This window comes from Heterodontus francisci, chromosome 9 (assembly GCF_036365525.1).
Source record: "Heterodontus francisci isolate sHetFra1 chromosome 9, sHetFra1.hap1, whole genome shotgun sequence".
In the NCBI taxonomy this organism is placed as follows: Eukaryota; Metazoa; Chordata; class Chondrichthyes; order Heterodontiformes; family Heterodontidae; genus Heterodontus; species Heterodontus francisci.
The window spans coordinates 102,906,494-102,923,758 of NC_090379.1; the positions used below are offsets into that span (position 1 = coordinate 102,906,494).

Genomic DNA, 17,265 nt, shown 5'->3' on the forward strand with positions numbered 1-17,265 from the left:
GTGCGCAGATTGGCTGCATAACAACATGGACTACACTTCAAATGAAATTCATTGTCTGTTGAGCATGTTGAGATATTCTGGGGTCATGGAAAGCCCTATATAAATGCAAATTCATTCTAGAGGTTAAGTATTTTTTAAAATTCATTCTTGGGATGCAGGAATAATGCCCATCTCTAGTAGGCCTTAGAAAGTGATGGTGAGCCTTAGCTGAGTGGCTTGCTAGGCCATTTCAGAGGGCAGTTAAGAGGCAATTGGCATGGAACTGGAGTCACATATAGGACAGACTGAATAAGGAAGGCAGATTTCCTTCCCGAAAAGATATTAGTGAACCAGTTGCGTTTTTAGGGGAGATGGTGGCGTAGTGGTAATACCACTGGACTAGTAATCCAGATGCCTAGGCAATGCTCTGAGGACATGGTTTCGAATCCCACCATAGCAGATGGTGAAACTTGAATTCAATTAATAAAATCTGGATTTAAAAGCTAGTCTAATGGTGGCCATGAAACCATTGCCGATTGTTGTAAAAACCCATCTGGTTCACTGATGTCCTTTTGGGAAGGAAATCTGCTGTCCTTACCTTGTCTGGCCTACATGTGACTCCAGACCCACAGCAATGTGGTTGACTCTTAAATGCACTCTGAAATGGCCTAGCAAGCCACTCAATTGTATTAAACCACTACAATGTCTAAGAAAAGGAATAAAACCGGACCGACCACCAGGGATCGATCTAGACACTGGAAACGACAATGGCAAACCCAGCCCTGTTGACCCTGCAAAGTCCTCCTTACTAACATCTGGGGGCTTGTGCCAAAATTGGAAAGAGCTGTCCCACAGACTCATCAAGCAACATCCTGACAGTCATATTCACGGAATCCTACCTTGCTGACAATGTCCCTGACACCACCATCCCTGGATATGTCCTGTCCCCCCGACAGGACTGACCCAACAGAGGTGGTGGCACACTGGTATACAGTCAGGACGGAATTGCCCTGGGAGTCCTCAACATGACTCCGCACCCCATGAAGTCTCACGGCATCAGGTCAAACATGGGCAAGGAAACCTCCTGATTACCACTTACTGCCCCCCTTGACTGAATAATCAGTGCTTTTCCATGTTGAACACCAATTGGAAGCAGCAAGGGTGCAGAATGTACTCTGGGTGGGGGCTTCAATGACCATCACCAAGAGTGGCTTCTGTAGCACCACTACTGACTGAGCTGGCCGAATGTACACTGACTGGTGTCTCTCAGTCTCACTCTCAGGGAGATATCTGTACACTGGGCGGCACAGTGGCTAGAACCGCAGCCTCACAGCTCCAGTAACCCGGGTTCAGTTCTGGGTACTGCCTGTGCGGAGTTTGCAAGTTCTCCCTGTGACCGCGTGGGTTTCCGCCGGGTGCTCCGGTTTCCTCCCACAGCCAAAGACTTGCAGGTTGATAGGTAAATTGGCCATTATAAAAATTGCCCCTAGTATAGGTAGGTGGTAGGGAAATATAGGGACAGGTGGGGATGTGGGAGGAATATGGGATTAGTGTAGGATTAGTATAAATGCGTGGTTGATGGTCGGCACAGACTCGGTGGGTCGAAGGGCCTGTTTCAGTGCTGTATCTCTCTATGACTCTATGACATATCTGCTAGACTGGGTCTGCAGGTGGTGAGGGAACTAAGAGGGAAAAACATACTTGACCTTGTCCTCACCAATCTACCTGTCGCAGATGTATCTGTCCATGACAGTATTGGTAGGAGTGACCACCTTGTGGAAACGAAGTCCTGTCTTCACATTGAGGTTACCCACCATCGTGTTGTGTGGCACTAACACTGTTATATGGGATAGATTTTGAATAGATCCAGCAACTCAAAACTGGGCATCCATGAGAGCTGTCGGCCATCAGCAGCAGCAGAATTGTATTCAACCACAATCTGTAACCTCACAGCCCACCATATTCCCCACTCTACCATTACCATCAAACCGGAGGACGAACCCTGATTCAATGAAGAGTGCAGGAGGGTATACCAGGAGCAGCACCAGGCATACCTAAAAATGAGGTGTCAGCCTGGTGAAGCTACAATACAGGACTACTCGCACGCCAAAGAGTGGAAGCAGTATGTGATAGACAGGGCTAAACGATCCCATAACCAACGGATCAGATTTAAGCTCTGCAGTCCTGCCACATCCAGTCGCGAATGGTGGTGGACAATTAAGCAATTGACAAGAGGAAGTGGCTCCACAAACATCCCCATTCTCAATGATAGGGGAGCCCATCACATCAGTGCAAAAGACAAGGCTGAAGCATTTGCACCCACCTTCAGCCAGAAGTGCCGAGTGGATGGTCCTTCTCTGCCTCCTCCTGAGGTCACCAGCATCACAGATGTCAATCTTCAGCCAATCTGATTCACTCCACGAGAGATCAAGAAACGGCTGAAGGCACTGGATACTGCAAGGCTCTAGGCCCTGACAACATTTTGACAATAATACTGAAGACTTATGCTCCAGAACTAGCCATGCCCCTAGCCAAGCTGTTCCAGTACTGCTACAACATTGGCAGCTACCCAGCAATGTGGACAATTGTCCAAGTATGTCCTGTACACAAAAAGCAGGACAAATCCAACCTGGCCAAATGCCGCCCTATCAGCCTACTCCTGATCATCAGCAAAATGATGGAAGGGGTCGTCAACAGTGCTATCAAGCAGCACTTGCTCACTGATGCTCAGTTTGGGTTCCGTCAAAGCCACTCAGCTCCTGGCCTCAATACAGCCTTGATTCAAACATGAGCAAAAGAGTGGAACTCCAGAGGTGGGGTGAGGTGAAAGTGACTGCCCTTGACATCAAGGTAGCACTTGACCGAGTATGACATCAAGGAGCTCTAGCAAAATTGGAGTCAATGAGAATCAAGGGGAAAACTCTCTGCTGGTTGGTGTCAAACCTAGAACAAAGGAAGATGGTTGTGGTTGTTGGAGGTCAATCATCTCAGTCCCAGGACATCACTGCAGGAGTTCCTCAGGGTAGTGTCTTAGGCCCAACCATCTTCAGCTGCTTCATCAATGACCTTCCCTCTAACATAAGGTCAGAAATGGGGATGATCGCTGATGATTGCACAATGTTCAGCACCACTCGCAACTCCTCAGATACTGAAGCAGCCCGTGTCCAGATGCAGCAAGACCTGGACAACATCCAGGCTTGGGCTGATAAGTGGCAAGTAACATTCGCACTGCACAAATGCCAGGCAATGACCATCTCCAACAAGAGAGAATCTAACCATCTCCCCTTAATGTTCAATGTCATTAGCATTTCTGAATCTCCCACTATCAACATCCTGGGCATTACCATTGACCAGAAACTGAACTGGGCCAGTCACATAAATACCTGAAATTCTGTGCGAGTACCTCCTGACTCCAATGCCTGTTCACCATCTGCAAGGCACAATTCAGGAGTGCGATGGAATACTTGCCTGGATGGGTGCAGCTCCAGCAACACTCAAGAAGCTCAACACCATCCAGGACAAAGCAGCCCGCTTAATTGACAGCCCATCCACCACCTTCGACATTCACTCCCTTCACCACCGACCATCTACAAGATGCACTGCAGCAACTCACCAAGGCTCCTTTCAAACCCGCGACCTCTACCGCCAAGAAGAACAAGGGTTGCAGATGCATGGGAACACCACCACCTGCAAGTTCCCCTCCAAGCTGCACACCATCCTAACTTGAAACTATATCGCCATTCCTTCACTGTCGCTGGGTCAAAAACCTGGAACTCTCTTCCTAACAGCAATGTCAGTGTACCTTCACCCCAAGGACTGCAGCGGTTCAAGAAGGCAGCTCACAACCATCTTCTCAAGGGCAATTAGGGATGGGCAGTGAACGCTGGCCTAACCAGTGACTCCCACATTCCATGTTTCAAAACTGAATTAAAATTCTCCAACTGCCATGGTGGGATATGAACTCTGGATTTCTAGTCTAGAAACATAACCACTACATGACCCTACCCTGCATAAAATCAAAAGTGAAACAAAAAAGTGACAGAAAAGTGTGACTGTGACAAGAATGGGAAAATGCAACAAAGAATAGTATTACAAGGAATAAGTGTCGCACAACAGGAAGTGCATGCAGACAAGACATGTATGCAAATACAACAGTTCTGTACCTGTTGGGTGAGTTTGGTGTAGTATGTCCCCAGGTAAGTGATGTACGTTGCAGTCAGTTGTCTCACAGTACACCACGTCGCTGGACAGCTGACCTCTTTGAGGCACCTTTTGACACAGCCCTCCAAGAAGGGCTTAATACCTGCCACATGGCTCCAGTCTATTGGAGGAGGAGGAATATGTTCCACTTGGTCCCCAGCACTACAGGAAGCAAATGGAGAAGTTACTGGCAGGTTTGTTTCATTTGGGGCTACTGTGTTGCTAGCCCAAAGCAACAGATTTGGGAGAAATGGACTGCATTACGAACATACAAATTAGGAGCAGGAGTAGGCCACTTGGCCCCTCGAGCCTGCTCCACCATTCAACAAAATCATGGCTGATCTAATTGTAACCTCAACTACACATTCCCACCTACCCCCAATAACCTTTCACCCCCCTTGCTTATCAAGAATCTATCTACCTCTGTCTTAAAAATATTCAGAGGCTCTGCTTCCGACGCCTTTTGAGGAAGAGAGTTCCAAAGACTCACGACCTCAGAGAAAAAAAATTCTCCTCATCTCTGTCTTAAATGGGTGACCCCTTATTTTTAAACAGTAACCCCTAGTTCTAAATTCCCCCCCAAGAGGAAACATCCTTTCCACATCCACCCTGTCAACACCCCTCAGAATCTTATAGTTTTCAGTCAAGTCGCCTCTTACTCTTCTAAACTCCAGCAGATAGAAAATAGGATCAGGAGTAAGCCATTCGGCCCCTCAGGCCTACTCCGCCATTCAAAAGAGATCATGGCTGATCGTCTAATTCAGTACCCTGTTCCCGCTTTCTCCCCATATCCCTTGATCCCTTTGGCATTAATATATCTATCTCCTTCTTGAATATATTGAATGACTTGGCCTCCACTGCCTTCTGTGGTAGAGAATTCCACAGGTTCACCACCCTCTGAATGAAGAAATTTCTCCTCATCTCGGTTCTAAATGGCATACCCCGTATCCTGAGACTGTGACCCCTGGTTCTGGACTCCTCAGCCTCATATGTCCAACCTTTCATTATAAGACAACCCGTTCATTCCAGGTATTAGTCTAGTAAACTTTCTCTGAACTGCTTCCAATGCATTTACATCCTTCCTTAAATAAGGACACCAATACTATAGACAATACTCCATACATGGTCTCACCAATGCCCTGTATAACTGAAGCATAGCCTCCCTACTTTTGTATTCAATTTACCTCGCAGTAAACAATAACATTCTATTGGCTTTCCTAATTACTTGCTGAACCTGCATACTAACTTTCTGCGATTCATGCACTAGTAAACTCAGATCCCTCTGCATCTCAGAGCTCTGCAATCTCTCACCATTTAGATAATATGTTTTTTTATTCTTCCTGCTAAAATGTACAATTTCACATTTTCCCACATTATACTCCATTTGTCAGATCTTTGCCCACTCACTTAAGCTATCTATGTCCCTTTGTGGCCTCTTTACATCCTCTTCACAATTTACTTTCCTACCTGTCTTCGAGTGATCAGCAAATTTAGCAACCATACCTTCGGTCCCTTCATCCAAGTCATTTATATAAATTGTAAAAAGTTGAGGCCCCAGCACTGATCCCTGTGGCACACCACTCGTTACATCTCGCCAACCAGAACATGGCCCATTTGTGCCTACTCTCTGTTTCCTGTTAGCTACCCAATCTTCTATCCATGCCAAAATTTTACCCCCTACACCATGAGCTTTTATTTTCCACAATAACCTTTTCAAATGCCTTCTGGAAATCTAAGTACAGTACATTCACCAGTTCCCCTTTATCCACAGCACATGTCACTTCTTCAAAGAACTGTAATAAATTGGTTAAACATGATTTCCCTTTCACAAAACGATGTAGACTCTGCCTAATTACCTTGAATTTTTCTAAATGCCCTGCTATTAACGTCTTTAATAACAGCTTCTAACATTTTCCCTAAGACAGATGTTCAGCTAACTGGCCTGTAGTTTCCTGCTTTCTGACTCCCTCCCTTTTTGAATAAAGGAGTTACATTGGCTATTGTCCAATCTAATGGAACCTTCCGTGAATCTAGGGAATTTTGAAAAATTAAAACTAACGCATCAACTATATCGCTAGCCACTACTTTTAAGACCCTAGAATGAAGACCATTAGAACCCAGGGACTTGTCAGCCCGCAGTTCCAACAGTTTGCTCAGGACTACTTCCCTGGTGATTGTAATTTTCTTGAGTTCCTCCCTCCCTTCCATTTCCTGATTTACAGCTATTTCTGGGATGTTACTGGTATCCTCTATAGTGAAGACCAATGCCAAATACCTGTTCAATTCATCGGCCATCTCCTTATTTTCCATTATTAATTCCCCAGACTCACTTGCTATAGAAACAATGCTCCCTTTGTTAACTTTTCTTTCTTAAATATCTACAGAAGCTCTATCAGTTTTTATATTTCTAGTCAGCTTTCTCTCATACATAATTTTTCCCTCATTAATCTTTTAGTTGTTCTTTGCTGCTTTTTATATTCTGTCCAATCTTCTGACCTGCCACCCATCTTTGCGCAATGATATGCTTTTACTTTAAATTTGATACTAACTTTAACTTTTTAGTTAACCACGGATGGCGAGTCCTCTTCTTGAAGTGTTTCTTTCTCGTTGGAATGTATCAATTCTGTGTATTCTGAAATATCCCCTTAAATGTCTGCCACTGCATCTCTATTGACCTATCCCTTAACCTACTTTTCCAGTTCACTTTTGCTAGTTCTGCTTTCATGCCCTCATAATTGCCTTTATTTAAGTCGAAAATACTAGTCTTAGACCCATTCTTCTCTCCTTCAAACTGAATGTAAAATTCAATCAGATTATGATCACTGCTGCCATTAAGACACTGAATACAATTATTAGGGATTCTATGATTGCTAGCCAGTTCAGTGGTAGCACTTTTGCCTCTGAGGCAGAGGATTGGCCATTCAAGACGCACTCCAAGGAGGTGGGAACATAATCAGGGTGTAGTATTAAGGGTCTGAAGAAGGGCCACTGACCCGAAACGTTAACTCTGCTTCTCTTTTCACAGATGCTGCCAGACCTGCTGAGTGGTTCCAGCATTTCTTGTTTTTATTTCAGATTTCCAGCATCCGCAGTATTTTGCTTTTATTGTAGTATTAAGGGATTGTTGCACTGTCAGAGGTGCCATCTTTTAGATGAGACGTTAAACCAAGGCGGCGACTGCCTTTTCAGGTGGGCGTAAAACTCCCATGGCAAGATTTTGGAGGAGGACAGGGAGGGTTTCTTCCTCGTGTCCTGATCAATATTTATCCCTCAAACTACATCACCTAAACATAACCTGATAACCTGCCTATTATCTCTCTGCTATATGTGGGACCTTGCTGCACACAAATTATTTCCTACATTACAACAGCGACTATACTTTACCCAGCAGGTGGTGATGGCCTGGAATTCGCCCACAAGGGTGGTGGAAGCAGAGACGATCAATGACTTCAAGAGGAAGCTGGATGGCCATTTGATACAAATAGACTTACAGGGTTACAGGGATCAAGCCAGGGAGCGGGACTGTCTGCACAGCTCTGTGGAGAGCCAGCATGGACTCAATGGGCCGAATGGCCTCCTTCCGTGTCATAAATTGCTATGACTTCAAAAGTATTTCCTTGGCTGTAAAACACTTTGGAACATCCTGAAGTTGTGAACCATGCTATATAAATGCAAGTCAGCCAGTTTTTTTTTATTGAGGAAGTGCTGTACTGTCAGAGGTGCCGTCTTTCAGGTAACGCACGAAACCTAAGCCCTGTCTTGTCCTCTTAGATGGATGTCAAAACATCCCACAGCATTATCTGAAGAGAAAAGTCTTTATTTCTTTGATGAAGAAAACCAGCTTCCCTCAAAACCAGGAAGCAGCTGCACCATACAGAGTAAGGCGGCCCCAGGTTTGACCTCCAATATGTGAAAAAAAATTATCTTACACAGGTTCGGGGTCTCAAAGCTTCATTTGGACTCAAGTCTCTGGGGTCTCCATGCAGTAATGTCTACCAGAAGACTTCTATGTGAGAGCGAGAATAAGGATAGAAACAGACTAGATGTTTCTAGGGTGGCACAGTGGTTAGCACCGCAGCCTCACAGCTACAGCGACCCGCGTTCAGTTCTGGGTATTGCCTGTGCGGAGTTTGCAAGTTCTCCCTGTGACCGCGTGGGTTTCCGCCGGGTGCTCCGGTTTCCTCCCACAGCCAAAGACTTGCAGGTTGATGGGTAAATTGGCCATTGTAAATTGCCCCTAGTGTAGTTAGGTGGTAGGAGAATGGTGGGGATGTGGTAGGGAATATGGGATTAATGTAGGATTAGTATAAATGGGTGGTTGTTGATCGGCACAGACTCGGTGGGCCGAAGGGCCTGTTTCAGTGGTGTATCTCTAAAATAAAAAAACAATAATGTGGTGTAACCCTCTCATGATAGAATGACCCGCTGACCTACACGGTTCAGGGTCACAAGAGAGTGGCACTCAAGTGAGCTCTCAAGGGAGAGCAAATGGAATTGGTGGAACTGAATCCAGCAAGTAGTTAATGGTTTCAAAAGAATATTGGGGGTGAAAAGAGGGAAAGAGCTTAAAATCTCTTCGGGGTATTTAAACATTTAAACTGCATTCTCTACACCTCGATAAAATGTTCTCATTACCAAGTGAAGAATGAAAAAAACAATTTAATTCCATTAAATTCCTTCTTTAATGGCCATCCAACATCCAATAGAATCTAATTGAAGTTGTGCCTTTTGAAATTTTGAACACCAAATGCTATTCTCAATGGATGGCTTCCCGGATGAAGAATCTCAGTAATTTCCCTTGTGTTATCTGCCCTACTCACTCATCTTCCTCAGTGGTTGAGCTCCTGAGCATACACTAGATGCAGTGATGTACAGCCTATTCAACGTTAGGAAAGTGGATACCTGACACCAACCTGCCTGCTGTGTCTAAAGCAGCAATCACCCAAAGCCTTGCAGTTTGCCACCCTTAAAGCACCTGCTCGCTGGCACACCCACCCCACCTTGCGTGAAGGGTCTACCACCCAACAGCATCCTGGTTGAAACACTGACACCCAATACCAGGCAGCTCAAATCATGCAAAGTAGCTGACACATCCAGTGCACCCCTACCCGAAACTGCTGGCACCATCACCCTGTTTAAGTGTCAGCTGGCACCCAGTGCTGTTTGAAGCAATGGGCAACTTGGCGCTCTACCTTGTGCCTGGCAGAGAGGTAACATGTGCCACTACCCAGGTCACTGCATTTGACCAGCTGGCACCTACAACTTGAGCATTCTGCTCTCATGCAGGCAGGGTGACTAGAAAGAAACAAGAATTTATGGATCATGGAATCATAAAGCATACAAAGAAGCCATTCGGTCCATCGTGCTATGCCGGCTCTTTGAAAGAGCTGTCCAATTAGTCCACTCCCCTGCTCTTTCCCCAGAGCACTGAAAATGTTTCCTTTTCAACTGTTTATCCAATTCCAATTTTGAAAGTTATTACTGAATCTGCTTCCACCATCCTTTCAGTCAGTGCATTCAAGATCATAGCAACTCACTGCGTAAAAATACTTCTCATCTCCTCCCCGGTTCTTTTGCCAATTACCTTAAATCTAGTTGCCAATCCTCTTGCCAACAATTTCTCCTTATTTATTCAAATTTTAAACAAACTTTCTTTGTCAAAACCCTTCATTTATACAGTGTCTTTCACGTCAGGACATCCAGACAGTCTGTTTATTAATTGATGTTGGTTAAGGGATAAATATTGGCCAGGACACGAGTGAGATTGCCTCTGTTTTTCTTTGAAATAGTGCCCATGGGATTTTTTTAATCCACCTGACAGGACAGACAGGGACTCGGTTTCGCAGCCTTTCCGAAAGCCAACACCTCTGACAGTGCAGCAATCCCTCAGTACTGCACTGGAGTGTCAGCCTGGACTTTGCGCTCGAGACTCTGGAGCGGGACTCAAACCCATGACCTTATGACTCGGACGCAGGAGTGCTACTGCATAAAACAGCCTGTGTAAATCTTTCAATGTTTCTAAATTAAAGCAGACAGCACTTCATGACAATCAGCAGCAGCGGTAACCTTGGAAACAGCCTGGTCACAAGCTCCGAGAATACACGAGGGAACTGTTGCAGCACTGGTCACGAAGGCCCCGTAATGGGTTTCACTTGGAATCACTGCTGGCCAAATGTGATTGATAAATATGCACTCCGCTGTAACCAGCAATCCCATTACTGACATTTAATGAGTACCTTTGGGTTTCCTTTAATTCATGACGTTCAAATGCCGTGTACACCAAGGATGTGTCAATCACTTTAATACTGTCTACAAGATCATCAGCTCCAATGGGAGGCGTTCAAAAATAGGCAGCATTAATTCAAAGCGTTCTGCTGTGGGAAACAAAATCAGCCTTTGTTGCTGTATGTAACAGTCGCTTAGCGACAGTCACCGATCCCGACACAGCTTTCCCCTCCCCCACTTCTGCATGTTCACTATCAAGTTCCAGTCAACCTATATCAGTCTGCAATCTTACTACAGTCGCCTTATGTCAGTCCAAGACCTGCTTCAATCATGAGCAGTGACGCCAAGCTGTCCAGGAGTATTATACTGCACAAGATTAGGCATTAGGGCAAATCATTATATTGTTACAGCATACTCAAATGGCACTGTTCCAGGGTGCTTCACCACAGGAGGGAGATATCGGCACGTGAAGGAGCAAAATTAAAGGAGGCGACGAAAGGCTGTGTTAAAGAGATATGCTTTCAGGAAATACATAGATTCTACAGCACAGAAACAGTCCATTCTTTACTTCATCTACTTATCTAGAATCACAGAATAATACAGCACAGGAGGCCATTTGGCCCATTGAATCTACACCAGCTCTTTCAAAGACCAATCCAGTTCATCCCACTTCTCCCACTCTTTCCCCATAAACCTGCAATTTTTTTCTCCTGTAAGTATTTACCTTTTGAAGGCTATTAATGAATCAGTCGGTATCCTCCACCCCATTCAGGCAGTGTATTTCAGACCTTAACCACTCACTGCATTTAAAGTTTTTCCCTCATGTCACCTCTGATTCTTTCAATCACCTTAAATTTGTGCCTTCTCATACACCGACCCTTAAGCCACTGAAAACAGTTTCTCTTTATTTAATATCTAAACCCATCATGATTTTAAATAGCTCCAAATCTCCTTTTAGTTTTCTCTGCTCTAAGCAGACCACCACCAGCTTCTCTAGTCTAACCACCTAGTCCCTCATGCCTGGAACCATTCCAGCAAATCTCTTCTTAGACTCCCCAAAGTCTTCACGTCCTTCTTAAAGTGTGGTACCCACAATTGGACACAATGCTCCATCTGGAGCCAAACTAATGTTTTATTATAGGTTTAGCATAACTTTCGTGACTTTTACACTCTATGCCTCTATTTATAAAGCCCCGGGTCCCATCTGCTTAATTAACTTGTGCGGCCACCTTCAAAGATTTGTGCACAAGCAACCCTAGGACTCTCTTTTTTTGCACTCCTTTAAAATTGTACCACTTAGCTTGTATTCTCTCTTTTCATTGTTCCTGCCAAAATGTCTCACCTCTCACTTTTCTGCATTGAATTTCATCAGCCACATGTCCACCCATTCCCAACAGTTTATGTTCCCTGTCTCCTGTTATGTTCGCCAGTGTTTACTATATTTCCAGATTTCATGTCATTTGCAAATTTCAGTATTGTGAGCTGTACCCGCAAATGCAAGTCATTTACATATATATCAAAAACAGCAATAGTTCCAGCACTGAACCTTGGGGAATTCCACTATATGCTTCCTTCCAGTCCAAAGAGCAGCTATTCACAACTCTGTTTTCTATCCCTTAATCAATTTTGTATCCATGCTGCTACTGCCCCTTTTATCTCATGGACTTGAATTTTGCTAACCAGCCTAATATTTGTTACTTTATCAATCACCTTTTGAAAGTCCATATTGATCGCCTGCACTTCCCTAATCTGCCCTCTGTTACCTGATCAAAAAACCTAAGGCAAATTAGTCAGACTTTTCCCTCAACAAATCCATCCCTTTATTAGTCCATGCTTGCCCAAATGGCTGCTAATTTTTATGCAGAATATACAGAAACAGGTCACCTGGCCAACTAATCCATATAATTTTCTCCAGGATCATCATTTCTAAAAGCTTCCACACCATCACTGTTAAACTGACGGGTTTTTAATTGCCAGGTTTATCCTTCTCCCCTTTGCCAAACACGAGTGTAACATTTGCAATCCTCCAGTCCTTTGGCATCACCCCTGTACCTAAGGAGGATTGGAAGATTGGGGCCAGCACCTCCATAATTTTTACCCTTACTTGCCTCAGCAACCTGGGATACATCCCATCCAGACTGGGAGAATTATCTAGGTTAAGTACTACCAGCCTCATACTTCCTCTTCATCTATTTTCATCTCATCCATTATCCCAGCAACCTCATTTACTACAGCTTTAACAAAGTCCTCTTCCTTGGTAAACATCAATGCAAAGTACTCATTTAGTATCTGTTATGCCTTCTGCCTCCACCAATAGATCTCCATTTTGGTCCCGAATCTGCCCCCATCGCTTTTCTCACAACCCTTTTATTGTTAATATGCCTATAGAAGACTTTTTATGCTAGCTACCAATCTATTCTCGTTACTGTCACTTTGGCCCTCTCATTTCCTTTTACACTTGTCTCTGTACTTTTCATATTCAGCCTGATTCTCCCTTGTATTATCAAATGACATCTGTCATACACCCCTTTTTCTGCTTCATCTTACTTCATTGTCATCCAGGGAGTTCTGGCTTTGGTTGCCCTGCCTTTCAACCTTGTGGAATGGACCTAGACTGTACCCGAAGCATCTCCTCTTTAAAAGGACACCCATTGCTTCACTACATCAGTGCTCCTCCAGTTAAATATCTTTATTCTAGCTTTCCTTTATATGGACTACACTATTGGTTTCAACTACTCCTTGTGATAGCATATTCCAAATAACCACTCCCTGCGTAAAGAAATACCTCCTGAATTCCTTATTGGATTTATTAGTAACTACCTTATATTTAGGAGTCTTTGTTTTGGTCTCCAACACAAGTGAAAACATCAAAACATCTTCTCTACGTTCACTCGATTGAACCCCTTCATAATTTTGAAGACCTCCATTAGGAAGGGAGGAGTATCGGAAGACTTGCTGGCTGGTTGTATCACTGATTCGAATTCAGGGCTAAGACTGTGCACACTGGCTCAGGGCAGCAGGGAGCAGCAATGATCTCAGAAAGCCTGAAATCATCAATTCACCATTGGAGCTGCCCTACAAAGGAGCAAGTCTAGATTACTCAAAAGTCTTCATTTCTAGTATGTTGGATGGCATCGTAAGGAACAGCCTTGAACTGTCTGTCCAGACATTTCTAAACGTATTGCAGTGCTCCTTTTTGCAAATGACAGTCTTATTGTTAGACTCACTTTGTAATCCAGTATGCTCTACTCACCGTTATGAATTAAGAACTCGGAAACAAGAATAGACCATTCAGCCCCTCGAGTTGGCCCCCATTCAATTAGATGATGGCTAACCTGTATGTTAAATCCACTTACCCATCTTATTCCATAAATTTTAACACCCTTCCCTATAAAAAAAAAAATCAATCTTCGTATCGAAATTTTCAATTGACCCCCAGCCAGTAATGGGTTGTGAATCTTTGGAATTCTCTATCCCAGAGGGCTGTGGATGCTCCATCGTTGAATACATTTAAGGCTGGGATAGACAGATTTTTCATCTCTTGGGGAATCAAGGGATATGGCGAGCGGGCAGGAAAGCGGAGTTGAAGCCTAAGAGAAACCATGATCGTGCTGAATGGCAGAGCAGGCTCGATGGTCCATATGGTCTACTCCTGTTCCTATTTCCTGTGTTCTTGTGTTCTCAACAGCTTTTTTGGGGGGGGGGGGGGGGGGGGGGAAGAGTTCTCCAGACCTCTTTACCTTTTGTGAGATTTCTGTTACCTTCAACATGAAGACGTGTTTCCTCACAACGTCCATGAATGGCCTAGCTCTAATTTTAAGATTGTGCCCCCTTGTTTTGGAGAAATAGTTTCTCTCTATCTACCCTATCAATTACTTTAATCATCTTAAACACCTTAATTAGATCACCTTTTATATTCAATGCAATACAAGCCTAAATGATGCAACATTTGCTCATAATTTAACCCTTTCAGCCCTGTAACATTCTGTTCAATTTGTGCTGCACACCTCCACGACCAATAAATCCTCCCTGAGCTGAAGTGCCCACAACTGAACACAGTACTCATAAATAGGGTCTAAACAGCGCTCTGTACAGCTTTAATAAAAGCAAAATAATGCTGATGCTGGAACTCTGAAATAAAAGCACAAAGTGCTGGAAATACTCAGCAGGTCTGGCAGCATCTGTGGAGAGAGGAACAGAGTTAACGTTTCAGGTGAAAGGTCATCTCTCTCCACAGATGCTGCCAGACATGCTGAGTATTTCCAGCACTTTGTTTTTATTTCTGTACAACTTTATTTGTTCCAGCCCTCTAAAGATAAAGACTAATATTCCATTAGCCGTTTCAATAATTTTTTGTCCCTGTCCAGTAGTTTTTAGTGATTTCAGTACATGGACTGCTAAATCTCTCCGTTCGTCCACAGTTCCTAGGTTCTCACCATTTAGAAAATACTCTGATCTGTCTTTCTTAGGTCCAAAGGGAATAATTTAAAACTTTCCCACTCTGAACTCCATCTGCCACAGATTTGGCACTTAACGCATCAATGTCCCTTTGCAACTTCCTACTCCCACCTTACTTGGTGTTGCCAGTAAATTCGGATATATGGTTCCCTATTTCTTCGTCCAAGTCATTAATAAATGACTTCGATGAAGTACAGGGTGATATGTGAGATATGGTTGCAGTTGCCCCAAGTGCACGCCTCAAGAAGGGATGTCAAAAGTTACAGTGGAAAGTATAAGTGGCATCTGTTCCAATCCGATTCATAATGATACTTAGAGAATGCGAGCTTCAGCCTTGACACTGTCCTTTGGGATGGACTCTCTAGGGATGAAGGGCACGTTGGCCTTTCTTATTCGGCTATTCTGGTTAAGCTTTTGGTGCCCTCATTGTTCAGAGACTCGTCTTTCGGATGAGACATTAAACCCAAGGCACCTTATGCCCTCTCAGGATGGCTGAAAGATCCCATAGCTATGAATAGGGGTGTTCTCCTCAGTGTCCTGGCCAATATTTGCCCTTCAACTAATATCACCAAAACAAATTACCTGTTTATGTGTCTTACAGTTGTTTGGGGGATCTTGCTGTGCACAAATTAGCTGCCACGATTCCCTGACGTCTAACTTCAAAATTACTTCACTGGCTGCAAAGCATTTTGGGACGTCCTGAGGATGTGAAGAGCTCTGAATGAATGCAGGTTATTTCTGGAGCAATTAGGGCTGCAATGGAAGGACTCATATGGGAGTACTATGTCAACCCGAGAGGTAGATTGGTTGCAAAATGGGGAAGTAGATGAAGGAAGGGAAAGCCCTAAGTTGGGGTTTGCACGAACATTTGTATTCCTTATCAGGCTAACACAAACTCTAACTGTGTAGGTTTCTCAGCAGCTTGAATTGGAGACTTTTTAAGCACAGTGTTGGGTTTCCACATGCACCACAAACACATAGTTGATCAAAGTAAAGTAGGTCACTAATGGTGGAGTGGGGGTGCACAATATTCCAGGTTCAAACATGTGAAGGGTGTGATCTGGGACATGGTGCTGGAGAAACATTGAGAAAATGGAGTTTGACCCAAATTGGTACTTCAGAACGGTCAGATGAAGATTCAAAGAGGTACCTGAAGGTGAGCTGGGCCTGCAGTTCAACAGCACAGCCTGCACTGTGAGTAATGTTGATCAGGAGGCAAACCAACGCCTCAGCTCTCTGCAAGTAAAAGCCATACAATTGATTCTCCTCCTTTGGCTGAGACACCAGACTCGGTAGCGTCTGAAGCATCTTCATTAGTGCAGGATAGAAGTCCCTGCAATACAAAGAGAAATGAGCCACACGGTGAGCAGATACTTGCTCTCCCTTCAAATGAGCAGAGACTTTCAGTGCAAAAATTATTTGAAGGCAATTTAAACTAAATCTTCCGAAGAAGGGTCACTGACCCGAAACGTTAACTCTGCTTCTCTTTCCACAGATGCTGCCAGACCTGCTGAGTGAATCCAGCATTTCTTGTTTTTGTTTCAGATTTCCAGCATCCGCAGTATTTTGCTTTTATTAAACTAAATCTTTCCTGATTCCTCCTCAGGGTCATCCCATTCACAATACACTAATCACAGCACTCAGAACTTGTAACTTTTAGATCACTGCCATATTTCCACTCACACAATCCCTGCTCCCACATAAAGGAAATATAAAGCCACTCACTCTGTCAGCTGTATCTCAGTGGGTAGCACACTCGCCTGTGAATCAGAAGGTTCAAGTTCCACTCCAGAGATTTTAGAACAAAATCAAAGAAGAAAATGGGAGTCCACCCCAGTGTCCTGGCCAACCCTGATCCCTCAACCAATATAACTAAAACAGATTGTTTGATCATTATCACATGGCTTTTGCGGGACCTCGCAGTCTGTAAATACAATTCAAAAGTACGTCATTGTCTGTGAAGTGCGTTGGGATGTCCCTGAGGTCATGAAAGATGCTTTATCCTAATACAAACATAAGGAAATGACAGGCCAGAAAAAAAAAACTTAGTCCATTCAGCCTTGAGCATCATGATTAGACACTTCTCCCTTTCTCCACCCACTTTATCACCACCAACTCCAGCAGCAAAGTGATACCCTGCGAAAGGCAAAAAAAATACAACAGGACTGAAAAAAATCCCCCCATATCACTCCGTGCTCCCCCCAAAAAACTTAGACCAATCCCAGAATGCACTCACATACCACACCCTACACCACAAATCACAGGCCATTCATGCCCCTGCCCTAACCAGTCTTCCTTCTTCACCATACCCAGCCACTCATTCAGCATACACAAATCCCTCTCGTACATACTTCCATCCCATCCCCCCAACCCATGTACATTCAGTGCATCCCAGATAAATGT

General features: G+C 44.1%; 1 protein-coding gene across 5 annotated transcripts in view; it reads right to left on the bottom strand.

The window, feature by feature from the left end:
• rpap1 (RNA polymerase II associated protein 1) overlaps positions 1 to 17,265 on the bottom strand; it is a 137,204-nt gene that overhangs the window by 32,957 nt on the left and 86,982 nt on the right. For 4 of the 5 annotated variants that reach the window (XR_010975739.1, XR_010975738.1, XM_068039612.1 and 1 more), the window contains exons 16-17: positions 16,013 to 16,195; positions 4,143 to 4,341 (exon numbers count right to left, since the gene is read on the bottom strand). Coding sequence is in view for 3 of the 5 variants with exons in the window: in XM_068039612.1 (XP_067895713.1) it covers positions 4,143 to 4,341; positions 16,013 to 16,195 (382 nt within the window). In the remaining 2 variants the exon portion in view is untranslated. The remainder of the gene's footprint in view (positions 1 to 4,142; positions 4,342 to 16,012; positions 16,196 to 17,265) is intronic. The other variant, XM_068039613.1, reaches the window with a different exon arrangement.